Here is a 25,133-nt window from a genome sequence, read left to right as displayed (position 1 = left end):
CTGGTGCGAGGTATTGCTTGTGCCAAATTAATCTGTATGACGTGTAACTCTAGGTGAAATCTCCGTCCGCTTGGATGTATTGTAGCTGATTCTCCACAGAGCGGTGACCGCTGCGGCTCGCTGCTTTCGTCCCCTCAACTTATGTTTTTTTATTCTTTCAGAGGAAGCAGTCGTGACTCCGGGTGACCGTGAGCCAGAGGGCGCAAGAGCCCTGGAACAAGAGGAGCAGGACAGAGCCGCGGAGGAGGGAGACGCAGGGGCAGCGCGTAAAACAAACGGGATAGAGGAGATAGAGAGGGGTTGGGAAACGGGGATAGAGAGCGGCGGCGAGAACGCGCGCGCAGAGTAGACCAGAAGGAGAATGAAGGCTGCGGACGGCGAAAGGGAAACAAGCTAAAAGGTAACAGCAAGGGAGGAAGGGGTGGCGAATTGGGAGAGGTAAGAAAATAGGAGAAAAGGGCTCTTTATGCAAAGAAAGAGACTAGAGGCACTGAGAGCGACTAGTAGAGGGGGGTGCGCAGAATCAGTCAGAGAGGAAGACAAGTGAGAATAAGACGGATAATGAGGGGGTGTCGGCAAGCAAGAGAGAGAGGAGGGTGTTGTGTGTGGGGGTACGGGGATTAGGCAGTGCCCTGCGAACACTCTCCACTCGCAGTGGAGCTTGACGCGATTCTGCGCCTCCTGCTGTCTTATTTCAACCCCGGAGGACAACACACAGTGCCCAGTGCACATAGGACAGGGCGCATAGGCAACAGGTAGCAGCACCTGCAGGAGCCGAGCTGGCTGTGCAGGGGTTACCCTCCTCCTAGTGGCGGCTTCTAGTCCTTTCCCAGGCGCGCCTGTGTACGGGGAGATACGGATGCAGGGAGGACGGACCAACAGTACTCCTCAAGCGGTGACTGCTCTATGCTCCCCTCCCAGAAAGTAGCAGTCTTCGCCAGCCGGGGCTCCCCCGCCACCTGCCAATGCCAACCACTCAGAAAAGTTTGTTGAACAATCGTCGCCTCATCACACCCTTTAAATCTGCGTTGTTTCTTGCGTACTTTCATCAGACTCTTTTGGTGGACTTTGAGCTACAGTGACAGATTGGTGCTGTATCACTTTTTGCATCCACTGCTGTGTGCCCTGATAGAACCGAAGGGCATCATTTTTAATGGACAAGGAAAACACTGACTAAACCTTTTATTCTACCACTTGGGTTTATTTCAACCGTGCTCTATCTCCCATCTCCACTGCTGTTTCAAATAATCCAGCTGATCCCACAGAGATGGATCAATCTACACTTTTTCTCAATTACAGCGAACGATGGCCGGACTCCAGCAACTTGACCACTTCAGCCCCCTTACCACCACAGCCCAAGCCCCTCTTTGGCATTGGTGTGGACAACTTCATCACCCTGGTGGTCTTCGGCCTAATTTTCAGCCTAGGCGTGCTAGGCAACTCATTGGTCATTACGGTGCTGGCTCGCTGCAAGCCAGGCAAACCTCGCAGCACCACTAACATCTTCATCTTGAACCTCAGCATTGCTGACCTGGCCTACCTGCTCTTCTGCATCCCGTTTCAGGCCACCGTCTACATCCTGCCTACTTGGGTCCTAGGTGCCTTCATCTGCAAGTTCATTCACCTCTTCTTCACACTTTCCATGCTGGTCAGCATCTTCACACTTTCGGCAATGTCAGTGGACCGCTACGTGGCCATTGTGCACTCGCGGCGCTCTTCTTCCATCCGCGTGTCTCGCAATGCCCTGCTAGGGGTGGGACTCATATGGGCGCTTTCCGTGGCCATGACTGTACCTGTGGCCTATAATCAGCGGCTTATCTATCGGGAAGACAACCAAACTTTCTGCTGGGAGCTGTGGGCTAACCCCCGGCATAAGAAGATCTACGTGGTTTGCACCTTCGTCTTCGGTTACCTGTTACCCCTGCTCCTCATCTCCTTCTGCTATGCCAAGGTAGTGTTCACTCAACCTTCTTATTTGCTTTTGTTCTCTATTGACCCGGCAGTGCTTATTGTTTTGAGTGCAATGGGATCTGTGTGGTGGATCCACAAACCCTGCTTGTAGGTTCGAGAGCAGGATGATTAGTGGTGTTAAGTGGGTAGTATCTGGAAGGTAACAAATTCTACCAGAAGTGATGAAAGGTCTGATCAGTATAATGTATGCCTTATATTAGGGAGATATACTATTGAAAGTATTTTTTTTTGTTTTAAGTTGTTAAAAACATGCACAGGGGCAGTGCTTGATTTGAAAATTAAATGAATAATTTTAATAAAATAAAGTCTGATGCATACAGTGTTTCCTAGGAACCCCTCACTGGGACTGCCACTTACTAAGGTGGCAAAACACCAGGACTATCTTGGCGCATTCATCCTCGTGCCTCTTTCTTCCACCACCCTACACTTCCTATCTCTTTCTCTCACTCTTTCAGTCTTTTTCATTCCTGCCTTCACCCGTTGTCATCATTTCCCTATCTTTCCGTTCCTCCTTTTGTTATCCCTTTCTTCCTTTCCCTCTCTCTTGCTGTGAGTCAAAGTCTGATCCCAACATATGAGAGCCATCTCATGCAACCACTCGCACACATTTAGCACCACCAGGGTCTTGAAATGCTACTAGAGGTAGTGTAAGTAGTTGCTCAGCTGGAGGTGTTCTCTTAGATTAGTGTAAATTAACCTGAAGGATCTAAGGTAGAAATGGGCTCAGAGAAACGTGCCTTATGGAGTAGGACACGAGTTCGATTATTCCCAGGAAGTGATGTAAGAAATGGTTGAGTGGAGCATGTCCTCAGCCTGTGGTAAAGTATCTCACTTAAAGTAAAGCAGACAAATGTTTAGAATAAGATGTCCACAGGAAGTGTTGTAAACAAGAAAGTGCCTTATTGCACATGGAGATGAAGTGCTGTCTGAGAAGACGGTGTCCTGTCACATTAGAGGAGGATAGTCCACAGTATCTAGTGAAAGCAATGGTTTGGAGCAAGGTGTGTTATAATCTAGTGGGGAGATATGTCAAATGATTTGACGCAAGCCGTGGGTCGGAGAAAAGTATCCTGGGGTTTATTTACAAGCCTCTTGCACCACCCCTACATAACTTTTCCCATGTTAAAAATGACGCAAAAGTGGCGCAAGGGGCTTGTAAATAAGCCCCCAAGTTTTTACAAAGGATGACACATCACACTGAATGCATTAAGGACCAGGGCTGAGGAGTATATCTTATTGGCTAATGGCAAGCCTTACCATAACAATAACAATAATAATTATAATTTACATTTATATATACATATATCAATTCAGTTTTGAAGATCCACATCAAGTCGTGTAACCTGCTATTGGGCGTGTGTCTCATTGCCCTTGGGAAGTGAAGTTCTTTCTCTGGACCTAATGTAGGTAGCTGCTCATATGAAGGTGCTGTGTTCACTTTCGTGACCCTGGATTCGTGTTGAAGATAGAGTGTTATGGCTAAAACACCTCTAATTTTTGTGTGTTTTGCAGTTTTACACAGCGCAAACTCGTCCCAAGGCATTTAGATCACTTTAAATGAACACCAGATTAGATTACGCAAGGTCGTATTCATTTTCTTATGGCTTGGGGAGGTAAAGGGATTTGCCCAGACTCAAAATATGTTCAATTGATGCCTGGTCCCCCTGTAGCCAGTGCTTAAAATGAAAAAATAGAAGTAGCGGTACCCTGTACCAGAATACCTACTTGCTTCTGCTAAGTGACGGTACTCGCCAATTAAAAGGTGTTGCAGCTCTGCTGAGAAGTGCAGGTACTCTCCCTCTTAAAATAAAAACGTGCAGGTACTCCAAACCTGACAGCACTGTCCCACTTAATGCAATGCCTGTAGAAAAGACGGCATCTCTCACCGTTGGGGCACCTTTCCTCCTTTCATATGTATATTCTCTGAATTTTCGGCCCAGGAAACCAACTTTAGCTATGATTGGTAATTCAGCATCCTGGGGCAACTTGAGGGCCAGACTGGCCATAGGGGGCACTGGGTGTTTTCCCAGTGGGCCGGTGAGGTCCTGTTTTGGACCTGTGCAGGCCGTTTTTGTTACTGGGGTCTGGTATTGCCACAGTGATGCAATATTGGCACCCTAACAAAAGCAGCAGCAGTGTTTCTCACCACCCCCCACCCCGGGCCGGTATGACTTAATTGTCATGGCTGGTTTGCGTTCTCAGTCCGGCCCTGGGCAACTTACGGTCCCTTGTATATAGGTGGGACCATAGTGATGCACACCCTTTCGCAATATGTTTTAAATGAAAATTACGGTGCCTGGGACATCGAGAAATTGTACTCAATAATTTGGTCTACGTGTATTTATCTGATAATTAACATTTCTAATAGAAATGCAGACCATGTTTTTACAAGACCCCTCCCAGAGCTTTTAAGTCTTCCAGGTCGTTGCATGAGTAACTCATCCGGTCCAGACTTTTTGCTTTACATTGTAGGACTTCTCGTCCTGGTTTTATTATGTGATCAACTGGACTGCAAGTCCCAAGATGTACAGCAACAGTGGGCATGGATGAACCACTCACTCATGGACATTAGAGCTCCTCTATGTACAATTTAATAATGCTTTATTGACACTGGCTTACAGGTATTGCCAAAACCTTGTAGTCATAGGCTTTAGTACTGTTATATTTACCAAAAATATGTGGGTTACCTTGACAGGGCCAATTTAGGGGTTTTGAGGTCCAAGACAATGCATACTTGGGTGTCTACAAGTTCGGAAGAACTTAAAATGAATTGCCCACTTTCAGCCGATTTGAGCCATTGTATTGCCAAATAATACTGAATAATACATTAAAAAAAACAGCAGAAAGCTCAAGCTGCCTGCAGTCCACCAGCCAAATATTACAAAAGAAAGGTTGATCAACCATTGAAGAAGCCATTCCTTTGTTTGCTAGGAACTGTTTGTTTTGTCTAGCAATAACACTTTGAATGGTACTCAGTGAATAACCATGCCGTTCCTCCCACTATTGGAAGAACATGGTATGAGTGACTTGGTGAATGTTTAGTGGATTAGAGGATACAATTCAGTACAGGGAATACAAAAAAAAACTCCAGGGATCCCATAAATTGGGGGCCAAGGTGTTGCAGCAGAAAAGGGGTGGATTCACAAGGGAAAAAACAGTGATTGACAGTCAACTTATACATGTATGTTTCTAAAATCTCTGCCACAAAGAAATTGGCAACAAGGACAAATGTAGCATTAAACCTGGTTTCGCTTACTTAATTGGTGACACATAGACAGCATGTTAAAGTATCTTTTTCGGTTTAAGGATCTCTGTGTGCCCAACAATTTTTAGGTGATAAAATACTGGTAAGAAAACAAACTCTGGTGGTTAATGCACTTGCTGTTGAGATTTGTGTTTTATCTAGTCACAGTTTTGACATACATAAAGTGGCATAGTCTGTTAATGCCCCCGATGCAACGCACAACAACTAACAAGCAGATCAAAGGTTTGCATGCTATGCTGGTATTTCAGCAGGTGCTTTTTGTCACAGAGAGCCTTTGGTTAATTGGCTTTCATGAGGTACAATCCTTCAAATATAATACAATGAGCTATGAACCGGTATCAAGAATATGCATGGAAATTACAAAGCATAGGTTTCTCTGAATCTCTCACTGCTCTTATTTTGCTAAAAGGTTTAATTTGGGTAGTAATAAAATGTTATTAGTAGACAGCCCCAACAACTGTATTATGTTTGAAATCGTGACTTTTTGTCTCCCCACACAAAGCACTCTTAACGTTCAATGCCTACCAGCATAGATGACATGCAACTCCTGCACCTTTGTAAGCCTCAATTTCTCCTGTAACATTTGCTGTACATTTATTTACACATTTCTATGAATAACTGTGTTTGTATAATATGTGTATGATGTAAAGAGCTCTGAGACCTACATTGAAAGAGACAGCTCTTTGCAAGAAAAAAAAGACACAAATTCATTACTGAGTGATATTCTAATTGTATTGAGTATAGTTACCCATACAGATAGATATATCTGATATTTTTACAGTGCAAGCATACGTCACAGAGAGAATCTGAACAAAGTAAAACACCTGCCTACAGCCATAGTTTATCTTCGGCACTTGTGAAGTGATAACAAGTCGAATACTTGTATTTCCTTCCATTGCATTTGCATCCAGGCATTAGGCTCAGATAGCTCTCAGCCAGGATAAAACTCCATAAAAGGAGTGTTGTTGCCCTTTAGGTGAGTTCTTTGGATTGGGCCATGCTGGAAGTGAAAATAATACACTCCCCTTAAGCCCTCGCAGAACTCTATGCCTAACGCCTAACAGATAATAGATAACATGTGGGTGCTGCTGAATATGTGCGGATGCCAGCAAAGTACACTTGCGACAAATTCAGCATATTTCCATGGGAAGAAGCTTCGATCACATATCCAGCTCAACAATAGCTGCAAGATCAAGGATTCAGCTGGTCCCTCTTCATTTCCTACACTGGTAGTATTACAATAAGACGCATAAAAATTGTACTTGAAATCGTAGCTTCAATTGGCAAATATCTATATTTACAAATAAATCCCTTTTAAACTATCGTTCTCATTGCAGCAGTGAAAATCAAATCACTTTTTTGAGAATGTTCAGTATTCCCTCTTGTAATATATGATAATTGTTTTCTAAATTCTGTTCCCCTGTCTTATCTCTCCTCTCATCTTACTGTGTGTACACATCTCTGGCCAGATAGTAACTTCTCGATGTGCAGAGTTAGAGAATTGGGATAGGGTAAAAGACAAAATAACACCAGAAAGATAAAACGAACCATGTAGTAATAGAGGTAAAGAAGATGAAGAATAGAGTTAAATATAGAGATGAGGTAGAGAGGTAAATGAGGTAGGGAGAGGCATATGGTAATGAGAGAAAGGTGAGTTAAAGATAGGCAGAGAAAGACGGTTAGAAAAATGTAAGGTTTTGTACAAATGGAAGAGAGGTAGATAGAGCTTTGTATATTGAGAAGGAGAAGCAGAGAGGGTGAGGCTGAGAGAGAGTGAAGGTAGAAAGAAAGATGCATTCATTAGACACAGAAGTATATAAGTAGACAGTTGAGATTGTGAGAATAAAAGAGAGTTGCAAGGTAATTAGTTGGCGGTGACGTAGCTTCAAAGGCACATTCAGAAGTGATTAATAGAAAGATTAACAGAGTAGTGAGGCAAGGAGAATGGTAGAAAGAGGATGAGGTTTAGAAAGCAATATAAAGTGTAGAGAGATAGAGAAATAGTTGAAGTATAGAGATGTATAAAAAGAGGTAGAGAGAGGTGCGGCCAAGAGTGTGATTTGAAATAGAGAATGTAGTAAAGAGAAAGGTAAGAGGGTGGAGTTAATGATAGGGAAAACATTAGAGGTGGAGAAAGAAGTCTGAACAAAGAATGAGGCAATGAGAGAGGTGAGGTAGAGGAACAGGAACAGGAAGAAACACATGGGAGGCATAGAGGTGAGGTAGTGATTGGCTGATGACGTATATCGAGAGGATAGACACTGATTGAGAGAGGGGATAGAAATATAAGGTAATGAGAGAAATGTCAGGTAGAGGGAGAGGTGAGGTAAAGAGGTTCCAAGAGAGGTGAAGTAGATGGAGAACAGACACAGCACCATGTGGTAGAAAAAAGGCAGTTGGGTGCCACGATGAAGGTGGTAGAAAAAAAGAGTGATATAGGCAGAGTTGAGTGTTGGGACATGTGCATAGGGGTAGAGGTGTGGAGTTAAGCACAGATTTACACAGAATAGTGAGTCTGCGAAAGACCAGTAGAGATAAGTGGGATAGAGGGACATGCATTGAAAGAGAGGTGGCGTGGACAGCGTTGAGGTAAAGAATAGAGATAGAAATCAGGGATAGATACACAGAAAGGTAGAGATAGGTATAGAGACAGAGGTGAGTCTGAAGAGTTGAAGTAAGGAGAGAAGTATAAGACAGAAAGAACGGGGAAGCAAAAACAGGGAGGTCAAGGGTGGTACAGAGAGGTGTCAGATGTAGTCAGAGTCGTAGACATAGAAGTGAGCTGAAGAGAATGGCAGGGATTTAGTGACTGAAGTATTGATAAGATGCAACATTATAGGGAATATAGGTAACATTCGTATAGAACAAGATGGGAGAGGTAGAGAGAGAGGTAAGGTGTATGGAGGGAGATAAGAGTAAGTTTGTCGGAGGGGCACAAAGAAGTAAAGAGACATAAAGAGGAATATGCAAGGTAGGGAGTCAGAGAGGTTAGCGAACCAGAGATAGATGGGATACCAAAAGAAAGGTAGTGAAGTATAGGGTGGTGAGGTACTGATAGGTAGAAGGACAAGAAGTCAGGAGTAGATCTAGACAGAGGGAAAGAGAGAGAGGGTGGCCAGTTTTTGAAACTTAAAAACTGATATTCCACACACATAGAAATGGGGGTACAATTGTGCATCGACTGACCAACAGAGACATACGGGAAATTATATTCCACTTTTAAACACAATATCAGCTGTGTTAACTAAGTTGCTTTATGGTAAAAGTAGTTAATTAATTGTGTACTGTAACACAGGAAAACGTGCCATCCTCTGTGTTCAGTTGACTCTTTCTGAAACCCAGGACATGTGCTAAATTTAGTGAAATTTGCCGGGACTGGGTGAAAAATCAAGGACTGCCCCGGCAAATCCAGGATGGTTTGATACGTATAGTAAGGGAGGTAGAACTAAAGAAAGAGAAGGCAAGGGAGTTGCCAGACAATGTAAATAACCCCACTTGAACCATACCCCAATCACATGTACACGTCCATCTTCTTACCTTTCTAAGCAGTTCTAGAAGTGGAAAATGTTACTCTGGGATCTAATGTATTGGGCATAACGGGATGAAAGAGGCACAGGAGGATTAACATGAGGTGGATTCATGTGGAGCCGAGTTCAACAGCCAACTTACACATTTATTTTCTTTAAAAGTCTCCCTTTAAAGAAATTGGCAACAAGGACAACATAAAAAGTGATAGTATATCTGTTCTGGAGTATTTATTTGATCACAAACAGACTTGAAGTACCTTCGCGGATTAAGGGACCTTCTGCAGAGATCTTTGTGTTTCCATCAAGGTCACCAATATAATAGTACTAAGACAGTTCTGGTGGATAGAGTACTTGGTTAAGAGATTTGTCTTCAGCTTGTAATTAGGTTGCCACATCATGAAATTGTATAGCGGGTTAATGTGCAGGGGCATCTGTGCAGAGGCCCCACCCTTCAGAAGCCCCATCAGCCTACACCTATAAATATCTGTAAGATAAAGGTGCCAGGAGCTTATCACCATATTCGACAGACTAACTCTATCAATCTGTCTTACACTAGTGTTAATGTGCCTACTGGAAAGCAGAAGATGTAGCATGCAGGTCACAGATTTGTGTTTTATCTAGATGGTAGAAATTGCTATGCTTTCATTGCAGATAACCTGGTGTTACTTGTAGGTCACAAGTTACAATTCCTTGTAAAATAGCCGAGTGAGCATAATGAAATATGAACCTAGAACATTAGTTGCATGCTTATGTTTATACACATTTTGTTCTTTTTAATATTAGTAAATAATGCAAAGCATGATTCCTTTAGCTAGTAATAAAAACTTATTGTAAGTGCAAAGTAAGTGGTTATTGGTATAATTCGGACGATATTCAGATACATCTGACATTCTTACAGTCCATACATTTCTCTTTCTTACAAAGCCTTGAAATTAAAATGCTTGTGAAGTGACAACATGCTGAGTGTCTTTGTTTCCTCAATGGCATTGACATTAAAGGGTTAGGTGCCATACTGTTCCCAGCCGAGATGAGACTCGAACAAAGAGAGCACTGAAGGCTCATTAGGCAAGGCATTTATGTTGGATCCATCTGGAGCTTGAAATAAAATGCTTTTCTTCCCCCTGGATGTTGCTCCTTCTATCTGTCAATCAATCAATCAATCAATCAATCAAGGACATTTATAGAGCGCACTACTTACCCGGAGGGTCTCAAGGCGCTAGGCGGGGGGGTGCTGCTACTGCTCGAACAGCCAGGTCTTGAGCTTCTTCCTGAAGGAGAGGTGGTCTTGGGTCAGGCGCAGGTCGGTTGGGAGGGAGTTCCAGGTCTTGGCGGCCAGGTGGGAGAAGGACCTTCCTCCTGTTGTCGTTCTTCGGATGCGGGGGACGGCGGCGTTGGCGTGACTGGCTGATCGGAGGTGGCGTTTGGGAGCGTAGAAGTTGATGCGGTTGTTGAGGTAGCTCGGGCCTAGATCGTGTAGGGCTTTGTGTGCGTGGGTGAGGAGACGGAAGGTGATTCTCTTGTTGACGGGGAGCCAGTGCAGGTCTCTCAGATGCTGTGCTGTGCTGACGAAGAGGCCCCAGTGTCGGGAGATTGCACCCGGGCAAGGTTCCCACTTTTCACAAGTGCCGACGAGATCGCGGATCTAGCTCAGTAATAGCTGCTGGATCCAGGATTCAAATGGATTCCCCACATTTCCAGTACTGTTTCTATCGAATAATCCATTCATTTGTCTTTTCCTTCACAATTCGATGGATTGATCAATCAATCAATCAATCAATCCATCAATCCATCCATCCATCCTTTCACTCATAAACACATCAAAACATCCATGTATCCATCTATCTGCTGTTTCACCATGCACCCATCAACATATCTATCTCTTCATCCTTTCACACATCCATTCTTTTACTGTTCCACACCTGGTCATTCTTCATCCTTCCATCCATCCACCCTCTTTCCTATCAATAACTTCACTCTTCTATCGATCTTATCACCCTTTTATCCAACCTTTCACCTTTCCCTCCTTATATCGTTTCAAGTCTTTCTTTCCTTTCAACCTTCCATGCTCCACTAGTTCGTTCTTTCCTATTTCTATCTACCTAAATTTTGTCTCTACTTTTTTTCTTTTTTACCATTCTCTCTCATTACACTTTTTATCTGACCTTCTCCCAGCCTTTTCCCTTATTTTCATAATGTCATCATTTCTCTGTATACTTTACTCTGCATGCCAGCCCAGCTTCCACAACTCTGTGTCATAATGTTGCCTAATAGTATTAAGGTCCACAAACCACTAATTAAGTTTGTATTAGGACCCAGTTCCCCAGCCCATTGGGCCCAGTGGTAGCCCCAGCTAAAGCTGCTAGTGTGGGAGGTTCTCCACACCACTAAGAGAAGAGATTGATTTCTAACTATCTTGACCACTTTACTAGAAGACCTCTTGGAAGCTGTGAGGGAACTGGGAAATTCATATTTATCAGCATTGACAAATGTAATGGTTGTTTTATTATTATAACGCCAAGACGGCCAAGTTTAGGGCGGTGCAATCGGTGCAGTCGCACCTGCGCTAACAATGGGGCGAGGAGATGGGCTGTGTTTAGAATAACCTATGATTTAAAAAGCACTTGATGCAGTTTCTTGTGCACCCAGCAGTTTCCAGACAGCTATATAAATGTCACGAAATCTTTGGTGATTAAAGTTCCTCCTGGATAGAGATGGAGTTTTGTCTAGGTGCAGTTTTGACTCATCATAAAGTAGCGCAGAGGGTTAATGTGCATGGATGCAAAGAACGTGTACCAGGCAGATCACATAACTGTATTTTTGTGGCTAGCTTAGTGGATTACTGATTTTGTAATGGACTTTCTTTTGTTACTTGCAGTTCATGAGTTACAATGCTAAAATAGCACAGTGACCTATAAACTGTCATCAGAGAAGCATACCTACTGCATAGTATATGCCAGGATGTAATGTTTTTTCCTCAGTCTTTTATCATTTATTCCGAATGTTTCTGAAAAGAGTTTGTTTGGGTAGATACACATTCTCATTAGTAAACCCAACCCTAACCAGCTCTTTGAAACAAAAGAAATGTATGTGAGAGAGGGGTTATGAAAAGATAAGGGGAATTGTTGGATGGTGGGACTCCTAAAATATACTTCAACTAAAAACAATCTTTGCACTAGGTGCCACCAGCGCTAAAGCCGGCCCTCCATCAAGACATATAAGTTGTGTGCATACATTAATGGAACATTAATGGAGAGTAAAATGTAATTTATATTAAACTTCCTTCCTCCCATTCAAAAATAGAGACTGAATGAGCTTTTTACACCTACTGGCGGATGGGCCACTGAAAGCTCGAGCCAGGCTCGAGCAAGATGTCTGGCTCTGCCTCAGTTTGAGGTTCTCTTGGACAATCCAGCCCATAACAGGGCACTGATTGTAACGATGTGAAACTACAAAACCTGACTTTCCTGCATGAACAAATTGTGTGATCTTAGATCACTGAGCCTCCTTTTCTTCATATCACATATGAGAGCATCTTCAAATACATCAGTTCAGGATGTGCGCTGTACAAACACCTCTTGTGTTTGGTTTGAGTTAATAGACTATACTGCTGCTTTGCGCATAATAAGAATGGGCCACTGATGTGGTACAAGTGGCAACTGCCTCTTAGTTCACTAGTAGTATTGTCATGGGGGTGGAGATGGCACAAATGTTTCTAAGTTCATGCTTAAAAACTTTCAATAAATTCCTCCCAAAGCAGTGATATAATATGATATACTTAGTTGTTACGCTTCAGCATGTTAAAAAATACCCTTTTTTAGATTTCAAAGTGATTTTATCATATTTTTTAATTATATTTATTGTTAGATTTACATGCCAAATATTGTTAAAGCACAGCTCAAGCACGGGATCTTAGAGCCAACCAGGCCACTGGCTTGGCACTAGCTTACAGCTCTGGTTCAGTTCGCGCACAGGAGCGTCTTTAGCAATGGTGGCGCCCAGTACGACAATGTTTGTTTGTGCCCCCATCCGTGATGACCACCTCGATCACAGATTCGCTCACCGCCACCTTTTAACAGTGCCCCTGAAGTCTCCATACCCACTCTCTCTCTCAGACGTATTTAGTTAGTTATAAAGCGACACTCATACTAATGTAGGGTGTATGAGCACCTTACATCACACACACATAACACAGAGACAATAAATCATACATGTGTAAATAAGCTTATAGGAAATGTTACATAAGACAAAGGACTACAAGGTGTAGGAGTGACATGCCATCCATACTGATAGGCCTCAAAGTTTAAGTGTGCTTTGTCTGGAGAAGCACAAAATCAGAATTGAAAATGTAACACTTAGTTGTGGGTCCTCATTAAAAATTGAATCGATTTCTTCACGAATGATCCATTTTAGAAACATGAATTTGTTCTCTAATCTTTACTTTGTAGTGTGCATGCAGTTCCTTGATGACGGTTAATAATTCACTGTTCTAATATACTTATAAACTCCAAGTAATCAGTGGCGGCTGAGGTGCTGGGGTGGCGAGCAGAGGGATAAGGGGCGTAATGAAAATATTAAACAAGAAAACTTCCCTTTTCAGCCACCTCTCCGTCTCCACTTCTCGTCTTCAGTCCAGTCCAGAAGACGCTGCAGGAAGCACCCGGGCTCACAGGCTGCCCCTGACCTAATCACAGAACTGCAAAGCAGAGCTGTGATTGGTCTGAGCACCATGGATCGGCACTCAGATTGGGAAACTTAGCCTGTGCATATTCCCCTGCAGGCTATCCATTACAGCCTGGTGTGGAATATGCAAAGTGCGCCAAAACAGCTGGCCAAGCAGTGATGTGCATTCCTCCTCCCTGAACCACCAGACCCGCCCCACCCCACCCTAACCCTGCCCGCAGCAAACAAAAATAAAATGATAATAATATTCTGTTATTATAATTTTATTTTTCCCTATTTCACTGCTCTAAGAGCAGTGGGGCGACTCTCCTCCGCCTTAGCGGAGGAGCCGCTACCGTAAGTAACAAAAGGATGTCTCTTAGAACAGCAGTAACTCACTGACCTATTTGCATTATATGCCCTATGTGATCTGCATGGTGCACGTTCTTTGCAGCAAGCATATTAACCCTCAGTGCTACTTTGTGATCAGTCGGAACCTCTAGCTCTGATCTCACTCACTGAAGAACATTTATCATCAGAGTTATCTTAACATTTGTATTGTTGCTCGGAAATCGCTGGAGACAAGGAACATGGCAGCAGTTGCTTTTAAAACCAAAATAAAATTGCAAACTTCGTGCACCTTGAAGTAAGCACCCGGTGCCGTCACACCGGTCCCATCTCCCTAGAGCCGGCCCTGCTTACACATCTCTAATATTGACGATTCACCAGGATAAAAGAGCTTCAAATTGAGTGGGAGGGGTAGCGGCGGGAGGGGATTGTAAAACCCTCACTCTAAAACTATTCCAGCGTGTGTGCATTTCTTAAGAACCTCTTCATAAATATTTGATTATGTTGTGAAATAACTTACTGTTTTTCCTAAGTGTCTTGCTCACTCTCGTCATACAAGATAAACCACTTGGAACGCTGAACAGTATCATCCTTATGAACAATGGAAGAAACATAATGTGTACTCGAAATGTCTGAAATGTGGGACCATATCAATGTAGCACTAAACACTGAATTTAGCGGTTCAGCTATTCTAATTCTAACGCTAGTTTTGGAAGCATTGCAACATTTTTACACTGATGCTTGTGCAAGAGCGGTTATGTAATTATCAAAAATGACGCAGGTGCAGTGATTGCAATTACTGGAAACAATGCAGAAAAACTTATACAGCTGAGGCAAAGCCACCTGGAATGTAAGTGGAAAAGACATCATGCTTTTTAAAGTCACCACATATTTGTGGGAGAGTGTAACCTCCAGTAAGCAGTTCGAATCCCCAGAGATGACGAAAACACTTATCTTCACGAAGTCAATAAAATGTTTTGCGTTTGCCACTAATATGTAAAATCAAAATGTGTAAGCAGCATAAATAGCCACAAAAAGCTATACAACTAGAAAAAATGACAAAGGGATATTTCATAAAGGGACTTGCATGGTTTAATTTTGCTGTCAATAAAGCTGAAATTCATACCGGACCTCTGTGATTTTGACTCGCGTGCCCAGAAGGTAGGTGTGCCAGAATTCCATAGTCTTTAAAAGCTGAAATATTCATGACAACACTGTTGTAGGAAACTGTGGTTCTGTTGCAGTACTCCCCACTTTTTGCCTGGTTTTGATGCAACTTTGAATGAGGAATATTGGGTCCCTGCTGACCAGGTTTTCAGTATCAGTGTTCTTTTTCTAAAACTATACTACATTTGGCACAATTTCAATTACCCCGTTAAGTCCCTAGTAACTGGTACCCATAGTACCTAGGGCATGAGTAGTGAAGAGGGTCCTCTGCGGCTGCAGCACTGCTTGTGCCACCCCATAGACCCCTATGCTCTCTGCCATTGCAGAGTGCATGTCTTGGTGCAGAGAATTCCGAAGAGTTGACAATGCGCACAGCCCTGTGTGCCATGCCTCCCAAACACTGTATAAGGTATAGGTAAGTCACCCCTACTGCATGAATTTAGCCCTAAGACAGGGTGCACTATATCGTATGTGAGGGCATATCAGCATGAGCAGATATGCCACTACAAGATCCAGTCTATTCTGAGATGTTGTAAGCGCACAGGGAAGCCATGAAGGGTGCATGGGCTAGATACTTGTCAACACAAGTTTCCTAGTTCCATGATGGCTTCACTGATTTCTAAGATGTTTGATACCAGACATCTTGTCTTAATAAATCTTCACTGATGCCAGTCTTGCATTTATTAATAAATTCACACAGGAGACCCTTTTAGAGGGTCGCCTGAAAACCTACCAAGCGCAGGTGTGGTTCCTGACTTGTTTTTGCCAGCCTGCCACTACCAGACATGTTCCTGACCTCCTGGGGTGAGAGCCTGTGCTCGCAGAGGAAAGAGACAAAACCTGCCCTGGGCAGAGGTGTTTCACACCTCCTCCATGATAGGATGACCTTCCTGGGCAGGAAGCTTCAAAGGCGATGCCACCTTTGAAAACCAACCTAGTAACCTCAAGATAGTAGGGGAAGCCAAGCCCCCTCTCCTGCTCCACTTTTGGCAGGAGGAAGAGTGGGAACATTAGTTAGGTTACGAGGGTACCCACTTAGCCTACACCACCCCTAGGGTGGGGCAGGGGATGTGAACCCCTCTCCTGAAATTCCACCAACTTGGAATGGTGAAAAAAAATCATTTTGGGGCTAGGTTAGTGCCTCTTTCCACAGGAAGTGGTCACTAGAGGGTGTAGACACCCTAACGGTAGGTAGCCCATTGGCTACTACCTGTCTCCCCTTGTAATGCCCCTATATTCAGTATTGAGTTGGGCCCGAGACCTGAACATCAGATTTGACAGATAAGAGAAGACCAAGTCAAAGAAGAACCACTGAACGAGAACTGAAGCCCAGCTGCGGAAGAAAAAGGAACCAAACCCTGCCTGCTGCTCCTGGGAGTCAACACTCGTTGCTGCTGTGTCATCCTGAAACCTAAGAGCACCTTAAGCCTTCAAGAAATTGCCAAGAAGCTCCCTTGGTTTGAAGGTATAACTCCCCTCCACACCACAGGCCCCAATCCCATGAGGTCCAATTTGTCGACTTGCTGCTCACCGAAGACCTTGATGCAGCACCAAAGCAAGAGACGGTACAAAAGCTTCAGACTGTCATATCTGTCTCCCCACCAAGTTTGGAAACACCAGGACCTACTGGAGCCACGGTTTACCAATACCTTGGGTACCTGATCCCCAACGGCAAACCATGAAAAAAAGAGTCCTCCCAGACTCCTAAAGCACCAGAAGCACCCACCCTTCAAGAGACATTGAGACACCCGAGATCCACTTCCTAAATGGCCCAGCTATCCCTAGATCGCCTCTCCAAGTTACCCGCTCCTGACCGCGAGAACCTCAAGGCGCACGATGCCCGGCTGACCTGTTTGCTCTATACTCGGCCCTACCAGCTCCAACACCCACAAACCAGGTCTGCCCTCATGCTGCCCAGTCACTTGCAACCTCTCCCTCTAAGGAGACCCACCGACTTACTCGTAAGTCACTCTGTGCAGTGTATTTTGAAGCCTTCCTGAGCCATGGATGAGTAGGAGAAGACAGGTATAATTGGAGATCTCCGCATCCTTCACATTCCCAGTCTCCATTGCAACTACTCCCTCCTGTGGCTGGACCACTCTGTAATGTATCAGACGAGATAAAACTTTCGGGAAACTGCTTTGAGTGCACATGCGCTAGTTCTAGCATTTAATACAGTGGTGCTGGAACAATTTCATAACGGGGAGGGGGAAACTTTCACTAAATTAACATGAATGAACTAATAGGGACTGTGACTGTGAAAAGTCCAGCTTTTGCATAAAGAACATGTGTAGCAAATGAGCCTAACCTGTTCAGCAAGAGAGCAATAATGGTGCAGAATGTAGCTGGTGATTAATTTTGGATAAAACTGTTGCAAATATGGTATTGTAGGTCATTGTCTCTTAATAGGGAAAATCTAGCAGCATACTTGCTTGCAATAACTTGTGTGAAAAATACACAGATTACCAAAACTCTGACAGTCTATTTGCTCCCCATGCCATTCTGCCAGCCTAGCAAACCACCCTTTCAGCTACACTCATGTTTATGACTTTTCAGCAATTCTGAAAGCTGTTCCTATTATTATCAATTATAAAAGCGTACTTTTAAAATGTTTTCAGTGTAGCCCAATTTAGTACACTTTGGCCCAGATTATAATTTGAAGAAAGTAGTATTGTGGGTCGTATAATTACCCTGCCAAATTATAACCGGTTTAGTATATCTGCACCCGGATTTCTCAGGTGCGGGAACACTGAACCCTATTTTATTGAACAGATAATCCAGCCAGCAACATTGGTTTCGCACTGGGCTGTAAATCCAGCTCAGCCTGACCTGTCCCCCTTCTAAGACGTGGGCGGGGTGAGTGTTTACTTTTGCGACCACATTCTTTACCACCGCCCTCATTCCCTCCCCTCCCCATTCCCCTAACACTTGCACCACGCCACCCCCGTGCTTCTATTTTAATACCTGCTCCGGCGCAAGTGCAAAGTGACAGCATTAATACTTACCAAATTGGGTATCCCATGTTGCATTTCAACCTAAAACAACATGAGTATGCACATCAATTCCCATTCTATTAGAATAATATGCAACGGCACTATCGGGTTGCTACTGCACGGTACCACTGTTTATGAGTGCAAAGTTTTCAGCCCACGTATACGCACAATGTATTATCATTAAACATGTATACTTTCACATACATCGCCCTTCTATTTAGCACACATTGGGAGTTTCCATTACACCTCAGTGAGCATATGTTGCATGGATCCCTAATGCTCCACTTTAGCGCACAGCTCACTTTTTCATTTGCTCAAGTTCTAACCCTTACATTTGTCCATCAAACACTCAATATGTGCAACACGCAAACTCCATGAAGTCATAACACTTTACCTGTTTCCACATGACCCCTCTATGACATCTATGCAGACTTTACAAAGACCCCAATGCCCCTGTGAGCACTTGCATACTTTTCCATATTGACCGCAATATGCTCGACTTCAAATATGTTCTCTAAAATGCATCAGGTCCTGGAGACTCGTAATTACTCTCAGACTCTTTATGGGTATCATGAGGAGACAATTTTATTTGACTCTGTTGCTTGAGGACTTGGGCAATGGAACAGCTGCTGGAAGCAAGACAATCAGCGCTATGTGGTATTGTTGCCTTCACTGTGCCACTGACAGCTTGACCCGACTGGCTGCCATTGTGATACAACTTCACCTCACACGTGCTTGGTGACAAGTCAGGGCTAGGGGTGCTGTCTGGCATTCCACGTTTGCTAGGCTGACGAACCCAAATGAATATATTTGATCAGCGCAAGTTGTAGAAATGGCAACTGCACGAAACGTGAACCCGCACCGCTGCTCTTTGCTATGACAGCAGACTCCCTGTAACTGCTGCATAATTTGGAGTTGGTCAATCCGAACAGTTTTCAGATTTGCAAAAGATATCTCAACTCGCCCTAAAATAATGTCCACGTTTTATTTATGTGCCACAGCCTATTTCTGTTCTAAAAACCATGAGTGTTTAGCGTTCTATAATATGTTAAGTGCCTTCTTCACAAATCTACACGCACATACGAGATTGCATGCATGTTTGACATTCCTGTTAGGTTTCTGCTATAGAATTCTCTATTCTGACAGCACAGACCAGCAACTTAATTGGAAACACAAGAATATTGACCTCACTTTAACAGTTCTTCAGAAAAATGCACGCGGCGATACATGAAGCGTGTGATTTTCCAGATAGAGTACTCCTTTTCACAAAACAGGCAGTATGGGTAGCCGTGAGAAGCATTGCATGTTTTACTTATTTTGACGCAAGCATATGCAATAGAAAACAAAAGTTTAAAAGGGAACAAATGTAATAATGCTGCCATCTATAGGTGGCAGAAATATGTTTTCAAAGAAAAATAGGTAAAATGTTTACTGCTTTTTCCGGAGGCTGCACACACATCTGATCAGGCAAAATTAAACCACTTACTGTTCAAATAGTCAATAGAAGAAGGGGTGTGACTAATTTGCCGTGCTCTAGGCCATGGCGGGTGGGAAGCAAAATCTGAATATAATTGGAACTGACCAATGCATTAAAAGGCTGACCGAGGGCCCCCCATGAATGTATATGTATCTTTTATTTTTAGTTTTTGTTGTAGAACACAAGGTGGGCGAGACAACTAAAGCTCCCTCGAGGCTAGACCTAATATGGGAAGTGTGAAAAGTGTGTGAGTGTATGTGTATTTGTGTATATTACCTGCTGGTGGTCGCCAGTAGGTAGTTATAGTTAGGACCTCTTCTCCATAGGAAAACCGCAACATTCTACTGCCAATAACTTTGGCGTCGATTGATGAATCTTCTTGAAATTTTCCAAACTTTTGGCCAGCTCAGTTCCGCTCCTTCCCTGAAAGATTGGGGTTGATTGGTCAAGCGGGGGCCGAGAAAAAAGGGGGGGTCCCAAAACATGTTTGCCACATGCAATTTCCCATAGGACCTTTAGACACGGCTACAGCCCGAACAGCTGAACGGAATTACACCAAATTTGGCAGAGAGGTAGTCCTCCGTTCTGATTTGTGCCTTTTGCTCATATGGTGCCAATCCGTTCAGTAGTTCCTGAGAAAATTATGGTTAAAGTCATTTATATATCTATGGGCGCGGTGGATTCGCGGATTGTGCGAGGATTGTCATCGTACCATAAGCGCACTGTCCTGATCACGCGCTCAATGCTAATTGGCTATCAAGCGGTTGTAAACATTCGAAACCAGGAACTGTTGGCAGCCATTTTGTGCCTAGGTAGAAGCGAGGCTGAGGAAGTTAGTGGAATATGTGTTAAAACAGAGAAAGAGGTCAGGGTAGAAATAATTTTATCCTCTAGACCTGCTTAAGGGGTCCCAGAAGGACCCCCTGGGCTCACCTTTTAAAAAAGAAAAAAAAACGGTAGGTGCGTGTAGGGTGCGTGGACTGTGCCGTAAAATAAAGAAAATAAAAAAGAGTTTGTTTTAATAATTCGCCTCCGGGGGGTAAAATATCGGGGGCAAGATTATTACATTTTATGTGGGGCCCAGAGGGGCCCCCCAGCCTCGGGGGTCGTCACCCTCTGGGGCTAAAAAGAAAAAAATGGTGGGGAGAGGGGTCGAAGGTCCTGAAAGCCGTGGGGATCATCACCCCTCAGGGGTTTATGTATTGTGGGTGGGGGTACTATGTGGCTCCCCTCCTGGAGCACACAAGGGCCTCATTACACCCCTAGGCTACAAAAAAAATCATGGCTGGGGAGGGGGGGCTGTAAGGTCTCTAAAGCCCGGGGACCACCACTTCCCGGGGCTTTATGTCTTGTGGGAGGGCCGGCTTTTGCAGTGTCCCAGGGTGCCCATCCCGCCCTCTCATAGCAAGGAAATATGTTTTCTTTTTCAAAATCTAAATCAGATTGCTTTTCCACATGAGGAGCTGCATGCTAGTAGCTCCTGCTTTGGAAAAGTAATGACGGCTCGCAAACGCGTAGAAGTTGCGCACCAAAGGCGCTGGAGTCGCGCAGCCAACAGATTATATATCGTGTATCCAGCGCGTGCACACCAGGGGGCCGCACTGAGCACTGTGGTGGGAGCGCAACTTTTACTTTTTCCATAAAAAAATAGCCCCTATCAGTACTTTCTAATATTCCCGGGGATCATATCCTCCGGGTCTTTTAAAAAATGTTGGGGAGCCACAATGCCCCCATGGTCCCGCCGGCTTCCCGCGTTCTTCGGGAGCCGGCATTGCTTTTCCGCAAGGGGAGATGCTAACTTGCACGTGGAAAAGCAATCTGCTTTGGATTTTGAAAGTGAGAACAGATTTCACTGCTCTGTCTTTCAAAATGCAAACTAAGTTTGCTATGGGAGGGCGGGAGCTGTGAGAGTCCCGCCCTGTCAAAGCAAACAGCAGTGTCCCGGGGGTAGGCATCCCGGGACACTGCAGGAGCCGGCCCTCAGGCGTGGCGGTCCCCAGGGCACTCAAGGGCACCAGGTCAAGGCTCACGCAGCCTGCCTCCCACAATAAACAAATTCCCGAGGGTGGTGGTTCCCGGGGCTTGAGGGGCGTCGTTGAGGCCCACACACTTCTAATTCTGTGGGGGGGGCATTGGACACGAAAGTGGTGCAAGGGGGTTGTAAATCTGGTATACAGTGTTTTGTTTTACTTTGCTTTCCTTTTTGTCTTGTAGAGGATCCAGGGTTAATATAACGTTTTTTGTGCAGCCAGTACCTTTCAGCCCTGCCCCCAAATGGCATTCTGCCTGTTACCACAGTAACAGTTCGTGGAACACTTACGTGAGCACAGAGGTTAGAAGTTCACCACACTCTGTTGCTTATGGAAAAAATTACTGTGCTGGACTTTTAAATCTTTGCCATTGGAACCGTTAGTCGTAGCTATAGACTTTGATAAAGATCTGGTAAAGAGTTAGCCTCAGAATTATACTTCAAATTATAGAAAAAAAAGACGTACGGTACATACTTTTTAAAATTAACTTTTATTGAAACAACAATAAATAACTGGAAACGTAACTTACAGATAACAATGCAATAAATAACTAAAAACATAACTTTAAAAAAACAATTAAACAAAATGTGATATGGACTCCAATAGAAGTAGGGTAGGTAATCTGCAAAACAAAAATGAAAATAAGTGTTAAAAATTAGATCGATGTGACTAATTTGAGGTTAAACATTACAAGTTAAGGTAATACTTGGCAATAATTTTTAATTTGCACATCTGCAGTGTGCCTGATACTTTCCACCTCTCTTATAGGCCTGCGTTCAAGAGGTGTCTGTACGGGAGTGCCTACTGCGTCAGATTTACAGTATGGACCAACAGGTCTTTAAAAAGATTTAGAGATGAGACAGAATTAGGTGAGAAATCAAGTCATTATGCAGGACAATATTCTTTAGGGCTTATTTACAAGCCTCTTGTGCCACTTTTGTGTTACATTTCCCATGTTAAAAGTGACGCAAAAGTGGCTCAAGGGGCTTGTAAATAAGGTATTTTATTTCTAATGCATTTAATCGAAGGCATTGTATATCTAGGCCGCTTTGCTTACCTTGTGTAAACACTGTGACCAACAGAGTTCACAACGGTAGAGTGGACAGCAGCGTCCATAACTCAAAAGAGAAAGAGAAACGATGTGAGAGAGATTGAGAAAGAGAGAAAAAACATTAAAATGTGGGAGAGAGAAATTTATAGATGGAGCAGTTAATACTGGAGAAAATACTCGTAGCTCAACTTTTGCCTCCGTTGTGTGTCCAAGCAGGTGCTGGTTTATAGTGCACCATCCAGTTTAGTGATCTGAAAGATAGTATATAGAATTAGAAATAGCATAGTACATACAAATGCACACGTATATTTTTGGTTTATTTTTTTGTACACTCAGGATACTATATTACAACAAGTTCCACTGTAAGGAGGTGTCTGTGCTGTGTTTTTTTCCAAAGTACTATGTCCCATGCATTCCCACTGCATAGCGGTGAGTTCTCAATATTGGGTATCTACACTGTTGCACCCCATTGACTTGCAGAGTACGGAGGTGAGTGTTTTTCTTGGGAAGTCAGAGGCAGATTAGGAGGCTACTTGCGCCACTTTTCTCATGTAAAAAGTGACACAAAAGTGGCGCAAGGGGTCGTACATCTGCCCTTCAAACTGCTGTAACTTATCTATTCTCACTGGCCGGAGATAATCGTGCATTCCTACGCACTGAAGCTGCTGCACACTATGCACTTTATCCTTTTTCTAATGACTTGTCGTTGTTTCGGAAACAAGCTTTTTTGCTCACCTTGTGCCATTGGCCTTTTTCAAAGAGAGTGCACTACGTATCGAAGCAGCTTTCTCAGAAGTTGTTACAATGGCCACGCATCATTGCAGAATCCCCGTACGTTGAGTGTTAGAGGTGTTGGGGGGACGCTAATTTGTGAAACACAACCTGTAAGATAAAAAGGAAGTTGACATTGTGTGTAATTTTTTTATCAAAGGATATAGGAAGTGACAGAGCGACTGCAAAGAATATTTGCAGCTCACCGTTCTGTCACCGGTGTGTTTTTCACCACGTGCCGGGACATAATGCACCCTGAAGCTGTACATGTAAAAGATAGTGAAAGAAAGATGTTATTATTGGTAATTGTTACTATCTTAATGTGGAGTTGAATAACATCGGCCTTTCACACACGTTCCCTCTCACATGTAAAAGAACTATTTGTATAGTTTATATTCCGGACGTCTGACCGATTTTAAAAACGTTCCTGCTGTTGGAAAATACATAAATACATATAATTTAATACATTATATAGGACTACGTTCGTCTAAATCGTTGCGTCGCTTATTTGTATCCAGTCTGCTGCACCCCATCGACTCCCTCCGATGCGCACCCAGGCCTCACTGCTCACCCTTTTGTGGACAGGACACCTTCTACATCATGTAGTCCTGATCTGCCACTAAGAAGTCTCACGTATGGTGCCGAGTCTTGATATCGGTATGGCTAATGACATACTCTTGCTCCCATCATCATCATCGCAGGTTCTTCACCCGCTCAGTCCTTCCTGTACCACTAACTCAGTGACCAAAAAGCCATGCACGTAGTGGTGGGCCAACTGTACGGTGGTTCGGGCCTACATGAGGCATCCGAATCACCAGGACGGGCCATCACAGCGCTTGCGAAGGGAGCAACTCCAGAATGGCGTAGAGCACGTGCGCCCCGTCTTTTTTATTGGTAGGGTCATGTGTGTAGTGACGCTTGTGCTAGATGGGTGTGGTGTGGGTGTATACCAGCCATGAGGGAGTGTGTGTGTGCTGTTTTGACAACTAGAACTGGAACTAAGAAATCACTACAAAGGAAATCTGGGAAATGTTGCGTTTTTGTTTGTTTCTGGTAGCGTAAGTGGAGTGGGCTGGCCTGACGTATGCCAGTGCTGCGCAAGGCTCTGAACCATGATTCTGGAGCTATTGGCATGGTCCCGTCGTGAGCTATTGAAAAATCATGTGATTCGGGTGTCCGTTTTGTAGTGCTGACGCCACCAGGGTCTTAAACGCAATGTGTCATTATATCTGTAAAGTTCCAGAACTTGGCCATCATGGAAGGTACGGGGTACCACTGACTCTATATTCATTCATAGTTGCATGCATTCTAACTTTCTCAAATTGTGGACGTATGTCTGGTGGCGATGTTTAAGGTGAAACCCCAAGGGGACTTGATATTGCTTGTGGTGGAGGTACATTTTGGCGCAATTTTCTACATTCTTTGTTATCATAGTTCACAGAATGCAACAATTGAAGGTGGTTGCGCATACTAGCAGTGCAACAGCACAATTTTTTCTCTGCTTTAAATAAATCGAGGCTGAAATTAATGCTGTCTATAGTGTAGATGACAAGGTAAATACAAGTTGTGAACCCTACTGTACACAGTGTACATGGAAGCTAGTAGTCAGTACAGTTATTGAACAATGCTTTTTTCACTTTTTTTTAAACAAAATCTGAATACATTCAGTATAATCGACTCTGCATTAAATAAATCAAGGTTGAATTTCCTACTGTCTGTAGTGTATATGCAAAGGTGAATTTGAATTGTAAACCCTGCTGTCCGCAGTGTACATCTTAGGGTGGAGTGCATCATCTGCAACTATGATTGAAGTGGAAGATAGAATATGTATGCAGTGTGCATTTTATTATTGAACTAAATTTATAAGTGATATA

At 43.7% G+C, this 25,133-nt stretch overlaps 1 protein-coding gene across 1 annotated transcript in view; it reads left to right on the top strand.

Moving 5' to 3' along the window:
• Positions 1 to 487: 487 nt before the first annotated feature.
• Positions 488 to 25,133, top strand: part of GALR1 (galanin receptor 1) — an 890,007-nt gene continuing 865,361 nt past the window's right edge. Inside the window, exon 1 of the mRNA XM_078685787.1 lies at positions 488 to 1,951. Within this exon, the coding sequence (XP_078541913.1) occupies positions 1,268 to 1,951 (684 nt within the window). The 5' untranslated portion in view covers positions 488 to 1,267. The remainder of the gene's footprint in view (positions 1,952 to 25,133) is intronic.

Source organism: Lissotriton helveticus, chromosome 4_1 (assembly GCF_964261635.1).
Source record: "Lissotriton helveticus chromosome 4_1, aLisHel1.1, whole genome shotgun sequence".
In the NCBI taxonomy this organism is placed as follows: domain Eukaryota; kingdom Metazoa; phylum Chordata; class Amphibia; order Caudata; family Salamandridae; genus Lissotriton; species Lissotriton helveticus.
This window is presented reverse-complemented; position numbering and strand designations above follow the sequence as displayed.